General features: G+C 42.9%; 1 protein-coding gene across 1 annotated transcript in view; it reads left to right on the top strand.

Annotated features, from left to right (window-relative positions):
• The window catches only part of LOC117397177 (protein Aster-B-like), a 96,805-nt gene that overhangs the window by 23,224 nt on the left and 50,642 nt on the right, over positions 1-22,939 (top strand). Inside the window, 1 exon segment of the mRNA XM_059009742.1 lies at positions 5,276-5,302. Coding sequence (XP_058865725.1) covers positions 5,276-5,302 — 27 coding nt within the window.

Genomic DNA, 22,939 nt, shown 5'->3' with positions numbered 1-22,939 from the left:
CCTTCGTTCCGGTAATCCTCGCAGATAACTAGATCTCCAGGGCTTGGCCAGTACTGTCCTGCGTAAGCAGGTGTATTATTTACCTGTTCCTGTTGTTCCCCTTTCAGTGGCTGCTAATTGAATCTGTAAGTTAACCCTGTCGGTAATTGGGGGGGAGGGCGTTTTTTGTTTCTGAATCTGCAGCCTTCAAACATGCCTCTTTTTGCGTGCACTTGTGTTAGTTTGATCTGCAGTGTTCTGATCTGCCCTTTGACACCAAAATGTATGGCATCTGAAATTGAGCACTTTAGACCTAATGTACTGCCCTTGATTTACAGCAGCTCCCGAATACGCTTCAAGTTCTCGTCTGCTTGCAGGTTTCGTTCCTTATTGTTGGTGTCAGAAGCTGCATGCTGATCATTGCCTACTGAACATAATCTTCAGGTTTGAACAATACCAGTGGCGGGCCAACTAATCTGAAGAACATGTTATGTATATAGAGTTCTTTTTTTTTCCTCCATACAGTTTATCATTTGCAAACTGTATAATTCATGCTGTATCTGGGATCCGGTGCGATCTGGCACAAATGAACCCCTGGTTTGATGAACCACTTCTGATTTTCTGTGCTCGTAAGCAGCAGTGCCCTGTGTCGTCTTCGATATATCAAGTACTCACGTGTCTGGCAAGGATTTAAGCCTGGACCGAGTAGCTGAATAAATCTGACCAATTTGCAAGCTGGCCATGAGCCTGGAAGAAGGATAAATCATATATAACAAGGTTATCTGCAAGGTCTCACAATAGATCCTGAGAAGCGATGGGTGCTGACAGAGGGATATACTGTATCCACTGCCCTGCGGAGCTGCGGAGAGTGGAGACAGACATGCACACGGTGATGCTGCTGGGGACGTTGTGCGGTGTCGCTTGCTTTTGTAGCTGCTAGGTGCAAATCGCATGTGTTTCACATAGTGAAGGAAGGGTTGCATCGGGTTATTTGTATTCATTCATATTCATTTTAGGTGGCTTAGGTGTAGTGCTAGCAAAAATATTAAAATATAAAACACTGCATGAAACGTACTGTATCCGGTGACACAAATGACCATGCTGAAATGAATTCCTGAAACAGAATTCTTTAAATAAACGTATGCAATGCAAACCAATGCATAAATGTATAAAATAAATAATACTCATTGTACTGTGCAGACGAGAGTTTCTCTCTTTTGCTTAGAAGGTTTATTTACAGTAATGATACAGCCGTTTTCTAACACAAAATGAAGCTGATTCAAAAGCGTTCCTGTCTTTTAAAAGGAGCTCAGAGGAATACAGCGACAGTGCACAATGATACTGCACATTCCAGCAGTCAGGGGCTGAGCATTACAGCAGCAGCCTTTACAAAAGAGCGCACTGAATTCCATTACGGAAGCTCTCTCACACTCTCTCTCTCTCTTTCTCTCTCTCTCTCTCTCTCATCCTCCCAGAGTGAATTTTCTTAGATTTTTTCCAGACGCATGATATTGAAGGTCGTCCCAGTGCAGGTGCAGTACAAGAAACAAAACCCTCGTCCTAAGCCCTCCAGCGCGGTGTCTTTATACACTGTACATTGCACACCGGCTGCTGCTGCTGCTGCTGCTTAGTTTATTCTATTTTTCTCTTTTGTTCGATGGAATATCCTCCACCTGTGCTACTAACGCCTGTACTTTTTGTACCTGGGCTTAGAATGTCATGTTTCCTTTGCAGGTAATGCATTCATTTTTCTATTCCCCTCTCCCAGCTCTGTAGAAAGGGAGGATAGCCTTTCTAGTTCTTGTCTCTTACGGGAAGAGAAAAGCAAGCATCCCGGCAGCATCGTCTTGGCATTGCAAACTGAATATGCAGCGGCAGAGCGATTGTGATGTGCTTAGAGAGTGTGTGTTTACAGTGACACCACTTTTGTTAATCTTAACATTTCTGTCTTAATTTACAGCAAGCGATTGTAACCCAGTGTTTCCTAGGTGTGCTTGCAGATGCTGCTGATATAGACTTAGAATGTGTTCTGCATTGGTGTTGTTTTGTACATGAGATACTCTTGTTAACTGTAGTCCTGAAAGTGAAAGAGCACACCACTTGCTTACTTCACCCCCTCTATCTCCAACTTGGGGGACAGCGAAGCAAGTCTGGTGGTCTCAGGTGAAAGCCAAGACTACAAAAACATTAGCACAACAGCAAGACCCTGTCATTTTTCCTGTCGTTTTTTTCAGACGTTTATTTCAATCTGGTGAAGTCCGTTTAACTTGCCAACACACAGATTCACTTCCTGTGCAGTGGGCATCCCAGCTGAAACATGTGCTGCAGATAGGACTTTGAGCAGGGCAGGATACAGGGGCAGCACCCTATTCTGGACAACTAAATGATCAACAGATGATTTGTGTGTGTGTGTGTGTTTTCTAAAGCCTTAACTATATAAAATAAATCAGGATGCCCAGAATACTTACAAGTGTGTGCTCATACTGGGAGTGAACATTGTATCTTCCTAATGTAAAAGTCTTGGGGTCTTTCAAGGCTGTTGTGTTCTGGAGTAGTTTTTTGTTCTCCATTATTTCAGAAGGGGATTCGCTGGTTAAATCCTGTTTCCTGCATGCTATTGCTAATGTGTGTTCCCTTTTGTTGTTTTAATTGATTTGTACATCTGTAGCACACCGGGCCACTTCTTTTAATTTTTCAATTTAATGTTGCAGCATGTGATCATGCATGTTGTCATTGTGGATCTGCATGGATCTACCCATCCAGCCTAAAGCATGGCTGAAAAGCTCAAGGAGGCGCTTAAAGAGTCTTCACAAGAAACAAAGTGGGGTAACACGTGCGGCGAATTACTCTGTCAAGAAAACCTTCCCCCGGGAGCAAACACAAGGCGCACTGTAGTGCTGTATGAGCAGGTCTCCAGGGGGGCAAGTCTGTGGGCAGGTGCATTCGTCAAAAAAAACTGCAGAAGCAGTGCTTCAGCAAAGCTGGAGAAGTGGCAGCTGTGCTGTGATAGAACGAGACCGTACCTGCTGGTGTAGCTGAACAGAGATGCTGTAACGGATGATGAAAGGCAGGATTTCAGCTTCTTCCGAGCTTGGAGACAAGCAGGGAGTCCTGCCAGTTGTAGGGTGGTGTGCATTCCTCGTGACTGCAGACTCTGCCTGGCTTTTTCTAGTAGAATAGGGGATGCTTTCACTGGAGGCTGTGATGGAGGAACGCTCCATTTGAGCGAGGGTTCTGGAGTTTGGTCAGCCAGTGGGTCTCCAGAGTGATAGAGGGTCATCTGTTCACCATGGTTCAGAGCCACACTGAGCCAGTCACCTGCACCATGGCTGTCAAACAAGGATGCCACTTTCACGTCTCATCTCTACGGAAACGGCTGTCCTTCCACAGGACCAAGTGAGTGTCTTCACTGAAAGATGTTTGTTCAGGATATGGTATATAGCTTAAAAAAGAAAATGCAATTCTTGTATCACAAAATAGCTTTATACATTTGTAGGTGTACTATAGTAACCATCTTAGTTCTTAACATCAGTTTCATGTCTGGTCAGTCAGATTTTGTGCAACAGCCAGAACTTTTTTTTTACCAAAGCCTTCATATATTTTTTTGTTAAATAGTAGTGAGATATGGAAGTTTTCTTTAAAAATATTGCAGATGCAGGCATTGATCTGCAGTGGTCAAATTGTAAGCTATTTCTAGTACAGATTGCATTTATTCAGCAGTAATGCCAGAAGTTGCTATAGTCGGCCATAATACATTTGACATCTAAATGGGGTTGGCATGGCACATTAAAACGATACTTGGGTTTATAGACAAAAACTAGACTAGTCTTTCCTTGGCTCTGAAGGCAATGCTACTGTGGATTTTTGGCATAAAAGAACAGTGGATGGCCGGGTGCAGTGATTCTGCTGAAGCATGTGTTGTGATTTCTTCCACGGCTGGTTTCACAGGTTACCCAAGCTCAGGTAATCCGAAATTAGTGCCACTCCAGGTCTGTGAGTGAAACCAGCCGTACATGTAACTCTCAATCTGATGTGAGTGAAACCAGCCGTACATGTAACTCTCAATCTGATGTGAGTGAAACCAGCCGTACATGTAACTCTCAATTTGGTGTGAGTGAAACCAGCCGTATACGTAACTCTCAATTCGGTGTGAGTGAAACCAGCCGTACATGTAACTCTCAATCTGATGTGAGTGAAACCAGCCGTACATGTAACTCTCAATTTGGTGTGAGTGAAACCAGCCGTACATTTGGTACACTGCATATCCAAATGGACATGTTACCAGCATTGTCCTCCTCCCACAAGCTTCCCACTTAGCATCTGCTAAATAAGGCTTTGCTTTTGAATGTTAATTACCCGTCTTGTGATGAACACAATCACGCTGTCCTAGCTGAAGGATGCGATTCTCTTCTCCTGCCTGTCTGCTCTACAGAGCAGTAATTAACATCCCACTCCTAACACAGTGGTAGGGGACTGTATTGGTATCCAACAATTGCACTCTGTGACCATCTGTTTTGAAAGCTGGAGATTCACAGATCATTGCATTCCGGAAATGCAATCTCGTTCCTACTGTTTCGTCTTGCCATTTTATTTTGTTTTTTTAAATGTAGAATGTCTAACAGTTTCTAGTTGGTTGACCCCAATGAGTTTGTTCTCCTGGTTAACATTTATGCTGCTGGCATGTTCCCCATGCATGTGTACTACAGCTTTCTGTACTGTGGAGAGCTGCCAGTTGCCTGCAGAATTGTACAACTTATCAGTATTGCAAAGCATGTTTTGTTTTTAGCTGGGTTAAGCCATTGGTGAGATTTCAAAGCTGAGGAGTTCAGTTAATGCATTATAATGCAGCTAGCACAATCTGCATGTTTTTTTGTGCTGTTGGTGGTTAAATAAGATTGTGGAATATTCAGCGGCATGGGTGGTCTGATTCAGCGGCATGGGTCTGTATTATTATTTAAGAGAAATGGAATGAAACTGCAGAGGAAATTTGGTTATAAATTGAGAATTTGGAGAAGCAAAACTGAACTTCTTTAATTTGTATGTAGAAAATTCTCAGAATGTGCTCCTTGTGCTGCAGGATTTCTTTCTTTCTTTCTTTCTTTCTTTCTTTCTTTCTTTGAAGCTGCAGTATTTGCTTCAGTCTCACCTGTCCTGTGAGGGTGGGTAGTCAAGCTGAGTCCTCAGTGAGTTAGAGAAGCCCGTTTTTCGTTATGATACCAAATGCCTAGGAATTTGCATCAAGAGCGTTTTCTGCAATGTTCTCTCTCTCATGTGCTTCCTTTTCTTTGTCTTGTAGGTCTGATGGTGGAGCCGAGAAGTTTAGGTAAGTGCGTTTGAAATATTCCAAGCGAAACTTTTTGATATATACTGTGTTTTATATATATTTTGCATCCCTTGTTTTTGATTGGGTCCAATTGGTGATTGCTTTGCACTGGTGCAAAAGTTCTTATGCTTTTATAAAGAATGCAATTTGCTCTGTACACAGCAGTACAAAAAAAAAGAAAGAATTGCTCCCACGTTTTTTTCTGCAAGGTAAAAATTGCTGAAAAGTGTCCGGGTACAATGGTCTACTGGATTTGAAAAACAGTAATGCAATGTGGAGTAACATCTTAACAATGCTACTGCGTGTCACAAAAACGAGTTTCATTTGTGCTGTTCCTTTTAAATGTATACCGTGGTAAACAGCATAGCAGGCTACAGTATAGTAAAGCATAGTGAAATAATGGTAAGTAAAGCGTGGTAAACCTATAGTGCAGCTGCAGTAAACACTTTGGAAAACCGTAAGCTGATTTTCCAAAGTGAATTGCTCCATGTATAAGGGCTCAGCAGCGTGTTGTCTGAGCTACCCTGCCTGCTTCTCAGCTGTCAGAGCCGGCTGTTCGGTTGGACAGCCATCGTCTGCAACATTAAGTCAATTGCTGAGTACAATTCCAACCTGTGGTGTTCTGTTGTTAATAGGCCCGATCCTGCATCTATATGTTGAACACAATAGTGACCAGCGCTGCACTGCAGTCGGCAATAGGTTTTGCTTTGCTTGCTGTTCTATGCTGGGGTTTGGTTCTGTTTTCAGTAGCTGGTGTGTAAACTTTTGGGAATGCAGTTCTCTTCGCTGGCAGTGCTGTTGATACGGCTGGCCTGTCATTAGGAAACAGTGTTTTGAGGCTTGACAGCAGGTGTTTGTAGGTAAGGATTCTGTTCTGGTTTCTTTTTAATTTGGGGGTTGTTGCTATCTGCATGTCTGTGGTGGTGAATTCTGGGTTTCATTCATCTTTTGAATTCCCTGTGCATTTGCTGAACAAAATGGGATTCAATAGTACCATGTGATTAGATCTGGAGCAGAATATACAAGCGCACTGTACTGGGAATATCAATCGGGTAACCATACAAAACTGGTCTTTGGCTTTAGAGACAATAGTATTTGAATAAAGTGTAATTAATGGCTATACAAGCACAGCTTGCTGTTGCTTCATTCTGGTGGTTACAGCTAACCAAAGCTTCCCAATTGCACATGAAGTTCTGCTTTTCATCAAACAGAACCACACAGTGGAATCTGTGACAGTGAAGGGTTAAGAGACGTGTTGGTGAAAAAGCCCTCTCATACAGAGGACTCAAACAAGATACTTTAAATCTATCGTGCTTATATGATAAGGATGACGTGCATTCGTACTTCATGACCTTTACAGGCAGTGGTTGTATCTGTGATATCGAATGTGAGCCGAGAATTGATGTAAATGGTCTGTTATCGCCTGCTGTTCCAGGACCTACCTGAAAACTATGAGCCACTGACACAGGCATACTGCAGAGGCTGGGAAGGAGATGCTAACGAGGGTGGGTGAAGGAAATCCTTGCTGTCAAATGATAAGCCGCTAAGCACGGAAACATTTGTGCTAGCTTTCACAAGGAAGAAAAAAATCATTGCAAAAAAAAAAGAAAAAGCCTTCAGTTTTAAAGTTTGTTAGCGATTTGCGGCGGGTCTTCCAAGGGCATTTGGAGATATCTAGACAGGTATACGTGCGGAGGCCTCTTAATTATGTGAGGTTAATTCAAGGTGGAGCTTGTAGCCTTTGTGTTTTTCTTCCTCTGCCTGGCATGGGTCCATTGGCCTGGGATGCTACTAATGCACTGTCAGGACAGGAAGCTAGGCTGGTCTCCCTCGATCAGCCCTCATGTTGTTTTTATTCTGGTAATGACACACTCGTGTCTTCAAACCTCAGACCTTTTAATGTCTGCTAATGGTCTATCACTGTACCTGTGCAGTCTGCTACGCAATTAAGTGCTGTTTAATGTTTGTTAATGGAGAGTTAAGTAGGGACTGAGATTAGCGATCAGTCGCTATCAAAGCTGCTGTGTTAGATGTGTGGATGATGGAAGGCTGTTGTAAGCATTACAGTAAACATCTTTACATTCAAAGAGAAGCAGGCTGCCTCATTTTAAGAGAGAGTCCTTGGGAAAACATGCATTGAAGGTTTACATCTGTCTTCAGAATAGGTCCCATGTTTAGTAAGAGAAAGCAGGCATGTGGTTTTTGATGAATAGTTTGGATGCAGTTTGCATTCGCCTTGTCATCCTTAAATTACCAGATCCGGTGCATATTGAAATACATGTTTAAGTACAGAGCGCTGATCTCTATCCAAGGCAGCCTTGTTACTTATTCATGATGTCAATTTAGAAATACAGAAATCTGTGTTTCCTCTAGCTCACTGGCTTTGTATTTGCAATAACTGGTTATTGTAAATTATTCATCCGAATAGCCTTTTTTTTTTTTTTTTTCTTAATGCGTTTATGTTTACATACAGTATTTACCATTCGTGAGTTTTTCATGCATGCACTTTCAATATCGCTGGTACAGTCAGTGCTTTTTTAGTTATGAGATATTGTTTTCCACCTTGTAATAACAATGAAAGTGCTGTTGGCATCATGGGGCAAGTGGGAGCCACGACCATGCTGTCTGATAACTGGGGCAGGTGGTATAAAGATTCGAGGTGCAGCACGTAAACGCTGCTCAAATTGCAACATCATCGATGCAGTGACTACACCCCCCTCCTAGGCTTCTCCTTTGTCTGGAAAAGTCAGCAAAACTTGATCCTTTTGCAATTGCTTCAGACACACTTGTTTATATTAACTGTAACACACATGTACTTACACTATCTCAATCTGTCTGCCCATCTGTATGATGTTTGCAAGCAACAAAACACATTTAAATGATACCTTGTACCATTTCTATAGTCAGCTGAACCTTTCTCATGTTAGGCAATTTCACAGTCTAGACCGCAGTCTGAGTTTTTTATATATCTTATTTACAAGTGCACTGATCTGTAATTGAAAAGATTATGCAGGGTTGAAGTGTGGGATGGCACAATTCCCTTATTGTAACTGTAAAACAGGCTGCGTTATCTCAATTGACCCTCCACAGACGGGTCCTGTCCTGTCATGTGCACGCAGGCAGGTACTGGGGGTCACAGTACAGAGCAGTTCCATCAAAGCCAGAGAGAAGTGCTGATTCGCCCATTCACGGCTTGAGTCAGCAGCAGCAGCAGCAGTGCTTGTGGGGAGCAGGCAGGATGTGAAAGAGGATCCTGTCGAGAGGAGGAGGAGGAGGAGGAGGGGGGGGAGGAGGAGGTTGAGAGACATCTCCTAGGCTTCTGAGCGGACTGCTTGCAAGCTGTCGTGACACAGACCAGCCACTTTGCAACGGGAGCTCTGGGCATGAGGTTCGGCCTGGAGAGAGAAGAGCCAGAATCACAACTCTGTGACCAGCTGCTCTTTGTTCAGTTTGGATGCTGAATCTTCTACCTTTCATGGATTAAAAGAATAACACTAATGGATTAGTGGAGTGTTGCTGGGATACACTGTACAAGCCAGATAATACCAAAAAAAAGCAGCTAAAATGCTTCAGGGACTTCCAGAATGAGCAGCTAAAAGATTAAATACAGTTTTGTACTTTAAAGAGAACAGTGGGTGAGGGGGTCAAACCTGCTTCTTCAGAATAGAAAGACAGGGACATTTATTCTGTGTCTGTGACTTTAAGAAGCATATGTTGTCTCCTCTGGTTATCACTCCCAGTTGCCATATCTTCTGAACTGCTAGATTGTCCTGAATCAACCCTGTTCTGTGTCTCCTTCATGGCTACAGCTTAATGCACAAAGTGGGGCTGCGTAACCCATCACAAGGCATTCTTCATTGGAGTGTGCGACAATACGGAACCCAGTCACACATGGAATATACAACTTGATTGTGGAGATCGAAGTCTGGATCTTTGGTAGAGCACTGTAACCTCCAAGAAAGAAAGACCTCTGTCGTTTCTACAAAAGATATTGGGGGGGGTGGGCGGGGGGGGGGAGCAGGCTGCCATTGTGTGTGTGCGTGCTATGTGTTAACCCTTTCATCGCTTTTACGGAACAGAACACAAATTGCATTCCGGTACGTAGCTGTGGAACGCTTGCATTCTTTCCTCCAGGGGAGGAACAGGGTTAAAGATTGTTATACAAATAGCAGCACTCGCAGCACAACGGCAGCATTGATCTCTCCCTCTCCCTCTCTCTGCCTGTCTTCAGTTCCAGTACCCCTCTAGGTGGCTCTAGCCCGGCTCAGTCTGGGAGGGATGCTTTGCAGCACAGATGTCTGTGCAAGGATCTGCCGAGCGTGACTTAGCAAGTTGCCTGAGAGAATCTTCCCGGCTGGCTGCTGGGCTCTGTTTATTTCATTGCTTGCGATGACAGGCGAGCGGGGGAGCAGAATGGTGTTATACTGTTCACAATGCACAAGGTCAGGTATTCTAAGCCTCCTCTATACCCCATCCCCCTCTCCTCTCTCTCTCTCTCTCTCTCTCCTCTTCCCGTAACATCCTCCTACCTCTTCCAGTAACACCTGATTAATCATTTAAAAGCTGGAAGGGTTTGCTTACATGCATTGCAAAGCGTGGGAGTAAAGCTTGCTATATTTTAATGTGAATTTGGTATATCTGTGTAGTAACTGTATATGTGTGCCTTCTCCTATCTATGCCAACACTTTATACTAGATAGATAGCTGGATAGATCATGATCTTGTAGTGTGTCTGTCGTGCACTTGATTAGGTTCTCAGAAAACTTTATTTTGCACCCGTTACCTAAAAAAAATAAAAATTACTTTTGCACTTTTATATTGTATGGTCCTAACATGCAGTTTAATTTGAATTCTCAGATGTTTTATAAGGGCACACATACAGTAATGTGGATGCTCAGGTGGGTTCTGTCCCCTCCTAATTAAAAGCATAAAATAGAACAGATGATGCAAAACTGCTAATTCTTCATTATATTGTGCCGTGATTTATAATCCAAGAGACAGTGTTCTGTACCTCTTGCATAACATATTTTCTTTGTTAGTCAGTGAAGATGAGCATTGCTAGAATGCCCATGGGAGGTTTATGAATGCCCAAAGAACAGCATCCTCATTCCCTCTGTGTGCTGAATAGCCATTGTATTGTAGTGTTGTGCGTTTAGAGTACTCGGGGGAAGGGGATGGGTCCTATACACCCTTTAAAAGCCAGGTGATCTTTGCTAACATATCCCACACTGCATCTCCCTTCGGTCTCCTGCTGATTTTCCTGCTGATATGTTTTTTCCGATTCCATGAAACAGGCAGTGTGGCATAACGAGAGGAATAACGTGCGCATTTATAATGGTGTACAATAATTCATAGTAGGGTTCTTTATCTGCAGGGTGAAAGAACAGCCCCATTCTGTGGTGCCTCAATGAGATGTTTTTGCTGAGGAGCTTTAAAAGTTATATCTGGCCCAGTTTCCCTTTCTCGTTTTTATATCCTGCTTTCCTCACTTATCTGTTTTCCCGTGCTAAGTTCTTGGTGGTTTTGTATATTACAGTATGGTTGTAGCCTTAAAATAACAAAGGAAAATATGTACTGTAACCTCCCACCCTTGCATGCACACACGCACACACGTACACACACACAAACACACACACTCTCTCTCTCTCTCTCTCTCTCTCTCTCTCTCTCTCACACACTCTCACTCTCACTCTGTCTGACACACACACACACACACTCTCACTCTAGCTCTCTTTTTCTCTCTCTCTCACACACACACACTCTCACTCTGTCTGTCACACACACACACACTCACTCTAGCTCTCTTTTTCTCTCTCTCTCACACACACACACTCTCACTCTGTCTCTGTCACACACACACACTCTCACTCTCACTCTCTCTCTCTCTCTCACACACACACACGCGTTTGTTTATAGTGTTTATGAGGACTTCGCATTGACTCTCACTATATTTTGATTTACTATTCCTAACTTCAGTCAAACAAATAAAACTCCACGCAGGGTGAAAGTCAACAACAAACAAAATATTTGGGCACTTCTAGTTTGTTTTAAAAAACAGTAATTTCTGTTTTAATATCTGTTTAAACACTACTAGGACTTGGCCTGTGTCCTCATAAGGTAGGTTGTGTCAGACCTTCCTTCCTTGTGGAGACTTTTTTGACCCAGCAAGCACTATAAACCTGGATCCATTTCATGTGAAATGTTAACATGACTGTATTCCATAATATCTCTAATAATACTGTGAATTAATAACTAGTAACTACCCATCACATAAATCAACATTAAGAGTGCACGTGAAACAGTTCCTCTTGTCAGAATTCTGCACTAGTTTGCACAAAACCCAGAACAAATTAGAACACACCACATTTATTTTAGTGTATGCATGCATATTTCAAAAACACATAAAAAAAAAAAAAAAAATCCAGGGTGCTCTCGCTCTCCCTCTCTCCCTCTCTCCCTCTCTCACTCTCTCCCTCCCTCCCTATGCTGTTAGCTAATTGGTGGCTGTCAGGTGACACAGGTTTGTTCGTTTCCAGCTGTAGCATGGCGAGTGCTGAGCCTACTGGGAGCTGTTAATCATCCTCACACAGAGAGAGAGGTGCAACAGCACACGGCAATCCTTCCTAATCCATTATTTATTATGACAGCCTGGGCTCGGAAATGCAAACCTCATGGCTTGCTCCAGTTAGAGCCCCGCATGCGCGGTCTCCACTTGAACCATCCAGCCTGCTGCAGCCCCAGGCCACTGTCCTCTTTGTACAGCAGAGCGTCCAGCTGTCCGGCCCTCCAGCTTTGTCTCAATTAATTTATGAATACAAGATGGTAAAACTAAATGCAAAGGAATAAGAAACGTCAATGAGGTTTTGCAGTTAAGAAGAATTGGGACCCAAAAATACAGCCCCTGCATTATTACCCTGTTCTACAGAGCCATACCTTTTCAGAGCTTCTGTATAAAGGCCAAAGCAATTCTTAAATTCTCCTTGTCGTGTTTCAAAACCCAAGGACATGATCAGTATTCGTTATCTCTCACAGTCTCCGGAAAACAGCTATTGATTTTCAAAAGCGAGCCAAAGTAAAATCCATTAACTGTGAAACGCCAGCATCTTCAAACCTGAGATAAAAAAAAAAAAGCATGAATGAGGCTGTAACTGATAGAATTAACCCACCTAGATAAAGGACAAGCTTCCTATTGCTGTGCATTAAGTAAAGGTTGGTAGAACAGGGTGGGTTCTGTCAATGACTTGGGAATATACAATAGGCTCCAAAAACACATTCATACTTCTGCAAGCATTTTTTCTTGTTTAAAGAGTATCACGCTGTGTAAAATATTGTTCTTTATATTTGCTGAACCCGGAATTGATTATTCAGAAAAAAATAATGGTCATTTTCCAGAAAATCAATAGATATTTCTGGTTTATCTCCAAACACTCTTAATATCCAATTATTTACTAGGCTGTCAGCTAAAGGATGTGCAATTCAAAGAGTCAACCACTTTGCTGTCAGTTTATAATGATACTTGCAGATGTACAGTCAACTTGAAAATATTTGAAAATGATGACAAGATATGTTTGGAGTCCGCTTTCATGAGGTTCCAAATATTGTTTACTTAGTTGAGTGGAACACATCGGTAGCAATCGTAATATAGTTACTTATTTTAAAAGACTGCGTCTGTTTTCAAAAAGCAGCCCAGTATTCAGACCATCGCTTCCTCCTGTCCCTCCCCCACGTCGGATCAGAAGAGCAGCGCTGTGACTGATGCAATCAGATACACAGCTCAGCTCTGGGGAGGCACCAGTCTCACATCCAGAGATAACCTGTATGATAAGTAGCACCCAGCTCTGATAAACCTGACTCTGCCATTGATGAATGGGTGGAGTGACATTCAGCTTGCCTTTCTGGGTTAGAACTGAAAAAGCAGATTGGGGTTTGGTGGGCTCAGCTTAGACCCCCGTCACCATCAGACCACGTCCCAAAATCCATGAACGAATAGGTGCTGAACAGATCAAAAGAAAAATGTATATTGTGTATTTACTGAGTGCAGTTACACGTCCTTTATAACCCTGTCATGCAAGTGAGATGATCATTATGATCAGGAGATTTTCTGAATTCAGTTTTGAATATGAAAGCGTGAAACTAAATGAGCTGCAAAAAAAAATAAAAAATACTAATAATAATTTGCAATATTGAGTAATGCGATTTTGCAGTTAAACAGAATTTGGAGACTGAACAAATTCCTCCTGATCTGTCAATGAAGTTGAAACGTACCATCACTATTTGGAGACCGGTTTTGGATTGGACTCCTCCAGTATGTGTGTGCGTGGATAATGCAGCCACTTTGCTTCCATCTTCACGTCTCCCTTTCCTTGATTGCTATGGGCATGAGTAAATGTACTGGTGTAACCCCGACACAAGCCCCCTGAGACCTCTGGGGCAGTCCTAGTGAAGTGGGGCTTGTCTTCTCATAATGTGTTTCTGAATTCTGTCGTTTACCGGTAGGCCAAACAGAAGAAGTGGAAGAAACTGATATGGAGACAGCAAAGGTAGGAATGAATGAATGAATATACAGCACTGTATAGAAATTGTAATACTGTTGGTTTGTAAATGCAGCTGGTTGTTCTGTGCACTCTCAGTTAATTCCCTGTGCTACAGTACAGTATATGGATGCTGGAGGCTGGCAGGAACCAAAGCTCACTTTGCCTGAAGGCACCAAACCACACACAGTCTTTTTTGACCTTTTTAACAAACTGGTCCCTATTCACAAAGTCGTGAGACATTTCAAGATATTTTGATTAATTAAATAAAGTGACATTTTCCCCAAACTGGCACAGACAACTGATAAATAAACCGACAAGAGTCCAGAGCAGTTTAATTTCTGTGAAACTTTATTTAGTTTATCGAAACAGTTTTTTAAAAAACATTGGCTCAAGTGACACTGTGACAAGGGATCGGACTGAGTCTTGACTGTACTGTATTGTGGGAAAGTGAGGTTGGGAAGAATAGCGGTGCGCTGTGCATTTAGGATCATAGTTGAAGCACTGGAGCATGTGCAACGCTAATATGCGTCCCCCTCCCCCACAGCAGGAACAAATCTTTGCAAAAACAGTGAACATGACAAATGATGATCAGAGCAGAACAACAGCAGAGAATCATAGAGAACACACATGAGTGTGTTTTAAATGAGATTAAATATTAGGGACATTTTACATAGTATAAAATAGAAGTTGAATTGATTGTCACAACATCCCTCTCCATCTCACGGGAGTGTGTGTGTGTGTGTGTGTGTGCGCAAGTCAGTGGGTGTGTCTGGATGGAGTTGCACTTGCTATATCAAATGTCACATTGTCACAAATGTAGAGCTATATATAGAGAAGAAGAACTTATGAAATGTGAATGCACTAGCTGCTGTACTATAAGAGTACTATAAGGAGTATAGAGCATAAACCCTTCAGAAAAGTTAATAAAACCTAGTTAATAAAAATAATGTATGCGAATCAATCCTTCAGCAAGGAATTTGTCGTCCCTTGTTGCACCCAAACGCCCACAGGCACTGCCCACCCCAGAGTGAATCCCCTGCTTTATCAGCAGAACAGTGTTTCCCAGCACAGTGATGGGCATTACCTTGTAAAGTGGCACTCAGCTGAGCAGCAGTTTAAAATAAGCCGCCTTCACAAGGGCCTGAGCACCAGTGTTCTGATCCTCTGATAATGGATGTGGAGTCATTCACTCCCACCCGCTGTAATGCAGGTCACTATTACCAGGAATGAGATCACAATGAACGAGGGCAATCGGGGAACACTTTCTGCATAAATTACACCATTTTTTTCCCTGGTTTTACAAGATGTCGTTTTTATATATTTTAGGAAATATTTAATTAATCACGAAAGCTTGATTTATTTTTTTTTTTTTCTTTAAATCGATTCAAAATTTAAATAGTAGCGAACACCAAACACAAAAATCAGCACCTTTTATTAAACACCTTTTAATTAGTTTAAAAATTTAAATTGCATTTACTCAAATGTTCTGTACTTCACTACTCATTTTGGGCTTGTTAAAATCCCATATATTATGAGACTTCAAAAATTAATGTGGCTTATCGGTTAATTCACATTCTCTGATTAATTTCTATTAAAACGAGAACTGCAATTTGTGTTCATCCTTTTCATAGATGTGCTTCATCCACGATTCACAGGGCTTGAGAGAGGTTTTCAGCACCATGGACAAGACCTTCTTGGATAATTACCAAAAAAGTTAACTTTAATTTTAATACACCAGTGCCGGCTTAAGCACATAAATCAAAATGCATTACAGATGTTAACACGGCAGTGTGGGACTAAATTACTGTGTAATGTAGACAACGCTGCACTTGTTCAATGGGATACAGTGCTTACAGCAGGGAGTCAAAAGAATGTGTTTTATTTCTTTCTTTTGGTTTTCATTACTCCTCATAGGCTTCTTACCAAAACGTGACTACGAGCTTCTGTGTTTGGAGGATATTCTCCTCTGATTATAACTCTGATAGCAGAGGTGCTTATGTTAGCTTGACAAAGACAGAAGAAAAAAAAAACACTCAGAGTGGCCACTAGAGGACGCAGTTTGCTTTAGCCAAAGCCCTTGTGTTTTTCAGCTGGGCAAGCTAAAAAAAACCCAAATCAAAACCTGTGTATCTGATTTCCTATCAGTGATCTAACATGGAGGTGGGAGGGGTCCTATCGGTCTTTCCATGTGCACTGTATCGCTCAGTGCTGTCAGTCATGTGACCCAATGTCCGTCTGATCCTAGTAACATTGCATACCATATCCAAGCAGTGCTGTAGTAACGTGCATGAATAAACCACACAGAGCTTGTGAATAGGAAACACGTTATGCTGTTATTTGAACCGTTCGTTAGGGGGGCGTGGACGTCAGCTCGAAATAGAAGGGACCCCACCTTTTTAAGCTCCTGGTGACCATGAGTTTTAATTCCTTCCTAATCTCCGGTAAACGTCTACACAACAGAGAGCGACTTCCCTGGTGCTGTGCAGCAGCTGCATTGTGGGGGGTGGGGGGGGGTGGGGTGGGGTGGGGGGGGTGGGGTGGGGTGGGGGTGGGGGGGGGTGGGGTGGGGTGGGGGTGGGGGGGGGTGGGGTGGGGTGGGGGGGGGTGGGGTGGGGTGGGGTGGGGGGGGGTGGGGTGGGGTGGGGTGGGGGGGGTGGGGGGGGAGCTGCTTTTCAACAAGAGCGTGGAATATTTCTGATATTAAAGCCAACAGGCCCTATTCGTCTCCATGGCAATAAAACCTGCAGTGGTCAAAGTGAGCAGTGACAGCACATAGGAAATCAAGGCAGGCTTGCCTACAGTGTTTGGAACCGGGAACCGGGGAAACCTCACAGTAAATTAATGACCAGGGATGGTCATCAGCTCTGATGGAGGGGGGGGGGGGGGCGGTTGTTACTTCTTTGTCTCTCTCTTTCTGCGATTGTTTCATTCATTCAAGGTAGCAAGTAGGACCGTTTGCACGTAACCTGGAAGCTGACTGCACAACACCTGCGTGACACTCGGTGACAGGTCTTGTGTAATTCAGTCATTATTATTGGAAAATACAGGCTCCGGGCAGGCTGCAGGTGGCAGGTGGCAGGTTAGCAGGTGGCAGGTTTGCAGTGCAGGCGTCAAGCTTGATAAATGGTGATGTTTGTTGTTGTGATCAGTCACACATGCTGGTTTAAAAATATATTACAGCAACACAGCAAACTGTTGATTTACGAAAGCGATTTCTCTTTTGCAAAATGCATTAACAGTCTTAGTAAAGTGCAATCGTGATCATGTTGACGAGAGGTGAAAAAATACAAATCTAATACAGTGAAAATGTAGAGCAGAATTGAGGGGTCTGTATTACAGCTGTCCATTTGAAATGATGCATACACCCAGTGTACAACATTTAGTTTATTTGAAATGTTGATGTAGTTGACCTGATAAAACTGAACACTCAAAGTGATAACTCAAAGTTCATGTATTGATTGCGAGCCTGGGAACATGTGTGCCACTTTGTATGGGTGCACAGTCATGTGTGTGCATGCGTGTGTGCCTGCGTGTGTGGGCATGAGCTGTATACAGCTTGGGTGTTTGTGTTTCTATGTCCATTCCTATGGGCAATCTTGTTCAATACATCAGGACCCCAGATGGAAACGCTGTTTCTTCCGCCTCAGTGTCTTGTAAACATCGCACAGTCAGTCTCCTTACTGCAGTGACGCTTTCCTCGCTGGGAATTGCACAATGTTGCAGCGAGTGCCAGCTCCCATAGCCCCTCTATTGAACCCATCACTGGAGCGGGCCCTGCTGCGCTGCATGCAAATCCCTTTCTCGCAAGCTGCTAAGGAGAAAATGTGTTTATGCAGCAAACCTGAAAAAGGGTTTGTTCAGGCAGAAACAACCAATTGTTACAGCCCTAACTCTCACTGGTACTGTAGTTCTGCCAGTTTAACAAACAAGGCTGTTGGGCACTATAGCTTTTTTTTTTATTTGACCTTATGAGATGACCCATGCCTGTCTTGTGAGTGTCCGGTGCGAGAGATAGGCAATAGCTAAAAGCAACCATGCCCACAGCCTGTGTCTTGCCTCTGCATGTGTAATCCGTAGGCAGCCATGAGCTGTTGTCAAAAGAGCAATTGTTTTGCTTGTGGATGGACATCAAAGTTCTAGTCAAACAGAACTGGGAGCTGGAAACTCAGCTGCATCTGGGGGTGGAGAAAATCAATAATGTAGGTATCTTACAGTTTAGTGCTCGCCTCCACCACATTACATTCACAAGGGAATCATTTTGAACACTGACATGCGAGTCACGATGTGAGGGCTGAGAGGGGTTTGTGGAAACTGAAGACCCCACAGTAACCTTTAAAGACCCCGACAGTAAAATAAAACGCATTGCAGCTCTCCTCTGCGAAATGAAGTTCCAAATTCCTTGCAAGAACTCTGATCCAGTGATGTTCAGGAGATTTTCATTCGTAAGCATGCACAGTTGTTTATTGCTGTGTTTTCAAACATAGTTAGAGCTACAAAGCCTATTTTGCATGATAGCACAACCTCCATGTATATTGTAGGTGAATAATATAGTTGGTGTGAACAGCCAGAGTTGCATTTAAAAATACTCCATAGATATATGCAGCCCTAACATTTGAAACATTTAAATTATACAGATGATATAAGAAATGTATTATTATTATTATTATTTTTGTTTGCAATGGTCAGCAAGTTAGCCATGTTCATGCATGAATAGCCAACGAGTCATGCAGAGAATGGAGGGCAACTAAAGGCACTGAAAACAAATGTGTCCAATGAAGCAGAGTGAATAGGCGCTCGGGGGATGTGCGTAGCGGAGAGAGGCAAACGAGAGAGGGAGCGAGAGAGAGACATTAGAGACCCAGCAAGAGGAGGAGTGTGTGGAAACAGGACCCAACAAGATCCACTGCTTTGCAGAAGCCTGCAAATGAACCAGGAGGGTGTTTGCCTGGCACTGCAGATCCCTCCAGCGCACGCTTGCAAACATGTAATGCTCATCGATCTCTTGATATTCAGCGTGTTTCTGTGGGGCTTTAGAGGAGCCTAAAAAAAAATAAAGAAGTGTAACCCAGTACATTTCAACTGAGTCCAAAAACTTGTATTGTTAAATAAGGAGCTTCTAAAGTGTTTCAGCACTGGTAATTATCACCAATTATGAGTAAACCTCTGTGAAGGAGTGTGAAACAGACTTGTCGGAGCAGTGGGGTTCCTGTGTATCGAATGATCCTGTATCAGTCATGCGGGCTCATGTTGCAGTGAGGGGACGTCTCCCGCCCCCCACCCCACCCCTCCGCTGTTGTCTCTGGCACAGGAAGCGTGGAGTTGCATGCCTTCTCTCTCTCCTGACCCCTGCAAGCAGCCAGCCATTAAGACCCTTCCTTATTATTGCAGGATTACCCGGCCAGTCTGTCCCTGGTGAGCGCATTCAATCGCCTCAGCAGTTAGGGACGCGTGCGTGTCTGTGTGTGCATCTGTGTTCGTGCATGTGTCATGTTCGTGTGTACATTTTTATGTTCTAGGTGAAAAACTGCAAAGTTTTCCTTTGGTGTATTTATTTAAAAAAAAACACAATTACGAAAGAAATAGTATCTAGCTGAAGCAACTTTTAAATAAACCTGATAGTTTTAGCTTTTGGTGTTCTTCATGCATATTGCACGTACTTGTATGTATGTGGATGTGTTCATGCACGTGTGCCCGTCAGAAGGTTTATTATACCGGCTAACAGTGTATCTGTCAAACACCCTTATGATGTGTATCAACTCAAACTAATATACAGCAGTAGAAGATGTCCAGGTTTCTTGATATACAGCAATAGGTTTAATCTGTTTATTAAATACTGCATGCGCTAGTAGGATTCGAAGCATCGAAGTATCAGTGACACCGTTTTATAATTCCGCCTGTGTGCAAAAAACAACGTTCATTTGAATTGATGCTAGATGTGGGTATTGGAGAAATGCACAGCGAGTCATTCTTCACCCTTGTCATACATTGATTTGTGCGACGCTGTGAAAGGTAGGTGATTAAAAGCATAGAAGATTAAAGACCCGGTCTGTCGTTGGGTCAGGCAGCTGGATTTTATGCTTGAGATGAAAGTGTCATTTTATCCCACCGTTCTGCCCCAGGAGCTGTTATCTGAATACGGTGCACATGGATTTCCCATTCCCTTTGTACTCGCATCTGCTAATTTACTGTACCCTCATTTCTGAAACATAAGCCATGCGTCTGTATTTAAGAGTGCGCCTGGAGTCTGTGCAGGACAGCTCGGGTAAAATAAAACATCACTTCTCTTTCTAGAAGTTGTATTTCTGTAGTTTTCCCATGCTTTTCCCATAGTTATACTATGCTTTCATCATAGTCTACCCTGGTTTTCCATGCTTATGAATGTGATTTACCATACTTCATTTTTCTTTACAATGCTTACTTATGCTTTACTACGCTTTCACTGTGATTTCACTGTGTTTTATTACACTTAGCTATGCTTTTACTGTGGTCAACTTTTCTAAGGGTTACTATGGATTATTTGGGGTCAGTTGAAAATGATCAATATTAAATATATAGCTATGTAAGAAATTGCAATATTTGTGTTGTACTGTGATCTTGATATCCAGTTGTACTGTAATCTAATTTGCACAAATATAAGAGGATGCTCCTATCTATAAATAGCAGAAAAACAAGGTTTTTAAGGTTTGGGATTCATTTTAACGAGGCCGTAGACATTCTTCTGTTCAGTAATTGAAATGACTGTCATGCCTCTTTAAGAGAGTAACGGCTTGTAGTGCTACAGTATGCCTGGATTGATCGGAAAAGATGTCAATAACCATACAGGCTTCCTACCATTAAAGTAAGCCAATTGGAGTCTTTTCGAGGAGTAACAGATTGCAAGGGCAGGGACTCCAGTGGCAATGCCATGCCCTTTCTCTGCTTTGAAGCTCGTTTACAAAAGATCCCCTTTACTGTCACAGACCGGGGATGAGCAGGGCAGTCCACTTTCCCTTCCCTAAATAGCTTGCTCAGTAATGTGTGTAAACATGGAGTTTATGAACCACACAGAGCTTGTCCAATCACATTAATCTCTGCTGGGTGTATGCGAGCGTGCGGAGTGGGTTCAGCTCTGATGTTTGCCTCTTCTGTGGAAGCAGCTCAAGGATTAGGAGTGGTGCTACATATTACCCGTGTGACAGAAAGCAGGACTGACAGGGGGCAGGTCACCTGATCTGTCCCAGCTGCAGCTGATTGGGTGTCGAGGATTTACCTACGTACCGCTAAAAATACTCTGCGTAAGTACAAATCCTGGACAGGGTGGCGGGGGGTGGGGGAATGCTACGCTTGGAAGATATCAAGAATGAATAAGCCTATGAGCAGAACGAAAACGTCCTTTTGTTTCTGTCTGATTGTTGATCAGAAAATCTAGTGAAGTGTCTTTGGTTTCCCCTCCAACCGAGTGTTTATTAGAACCAAACGTGTAACTTTTTCTAGCACAACCCGCATGCGTTTCTGATCCGGCTGCCAGCGTTGCCCTTTCCAGCTGCTTCACACAGTCATTACCCAGGTAATTGAATATGAAGGCTGGATGGAATTTATTTGTCTGAGACGGTAGAGCTCAGTAATTACCAGACTAATGACTAATGCCATTAGCAAAGACGTTCCTGGCTCCCCTGAAACAAAGGCCCAGCGGTTCCGCTGGTAAAGGATTGCACTGCAGTCCTGACCCGCTAGCATTGAATCCAGAATGCTAGGGGTTCGTGTCAGAGGAAACTTTTCAATTCCCTCAAAGTGTCGGCTCTAAGCATGCTAACAAATTACAGAGCAAAACAAATGAGGAATTAAATGATCGATCTGTAAAGAGCGCAACAGCTGCTAAAATAATGTGCTTTTCCTTTTGGTCCATACATTACTGTCTCGCACACAGGAGTTTATCCACCTGAACAGCATCGTACTGAAAACGCTGTATGGATCTGCTGTTTTCCATGACTTTTTAAAGTTTAGTTGCCATCTTTAGAGGTGATATAGAAAGTTTGATTTAATTCTTCCCTGGAGCAGGGGAATGAAGTGCTGGGCTCTTTTACTAACCCCCTTTTAAATAACGCCTCTAACAAAAACGACAAGCTTTCTAAATGAATTCGCCTTTGCTTGAAAAAGGCACCTTCATACAGATTCCAGATTCAATTCAACAAGATCAGAAGGGAGGAAACAGGCTGATCTATGACAATGGAGAGCACCTAGAACAGCTGATCCGTTCTGCTGAAGCAGCACTCGTTGATTTTTGAATGCAGGATGCTGTTGCAAAGCAGGGGTGCTGTCCTTATAGCACAGCATGTGAATTGCATTCTCAATGAGGCGAATGGAACCCGATACTGTGTGCTCGGCTCTATTGATGAAGTTCTGCTGTTCTTGAAACTTTGCCAGACCTGTTGTTGGCTTAACGTTTAGTAAATGCAAAATCTCTGTCTAAATAGCTAAAGTAAAAATAAAAACTTGTTACTGAGTTCAACTGGTGTGGGCATGTGGTCAAAGGTTAAACAGTTGACCTCATGCCCAGCTGGTCAGGACTCCTGCCGCAGAGAGAATTGATCTGCTGCTGATAGGCACGGTGCGCTTTGCATTTCAATTCTGATAATCAGAACCAAAATAAATGGAAGTTTTTCTCCCAGGATCTGTGAAAACGGATGCTTCCTACTGTATTATACACTAATGGAGTTGGCATGGTTTCATAGAGCAATGGTTATGCAACCGGTGAGTGCTTGTTGAATTGTGTTTTATATTATTATCCTGAGAAACAGGGCTGATAACTGATTACTTAAGAGCTTTAGGTGAAATCGCTAAAGTGCGTCCCAGCTGTTGTTGGCAGAAGACCTCCCACCACCGGAATTCAGACCCATATAACATTTAAAGGATTAAAGTCTCCTGTGTATTGAACACCTATCATTTGAGGTTCAATGTTAGCGGCTGTGGTCAACTCCTTAAACAGAACCCAGAAGGTTAGACCCTAAAAAGTGCGCTGTCAAGCCCTGTTTGCATGCTGAGGCTAGCCTACTAAACCCCAAAGGTAAAAGGCGCAACTGGAAGAGTGAAAAAGGTGGTTGTTTTAAATCTACCACCACCTCACC

Source organism: Acipenser ruthenus, chromosome 39 (assembly GCF_902713425.1).
Source record: "Acipenser ruthenus chromosome 39, fAciRut3.2 maternal haplotype, whole genome shotgun sequence".
NCBI classification, from domain to species: Eukaryota; Metazoa; Chordata; class Actinopteri; order Acipenseriformes; family Acipenseridae; genus Acipenser; species Acipenser ruthenus.
Note: the sequence above shows the minus strand (reverse complement) of the source record. Positions and strands in the feature narration are given on the sequence as shown.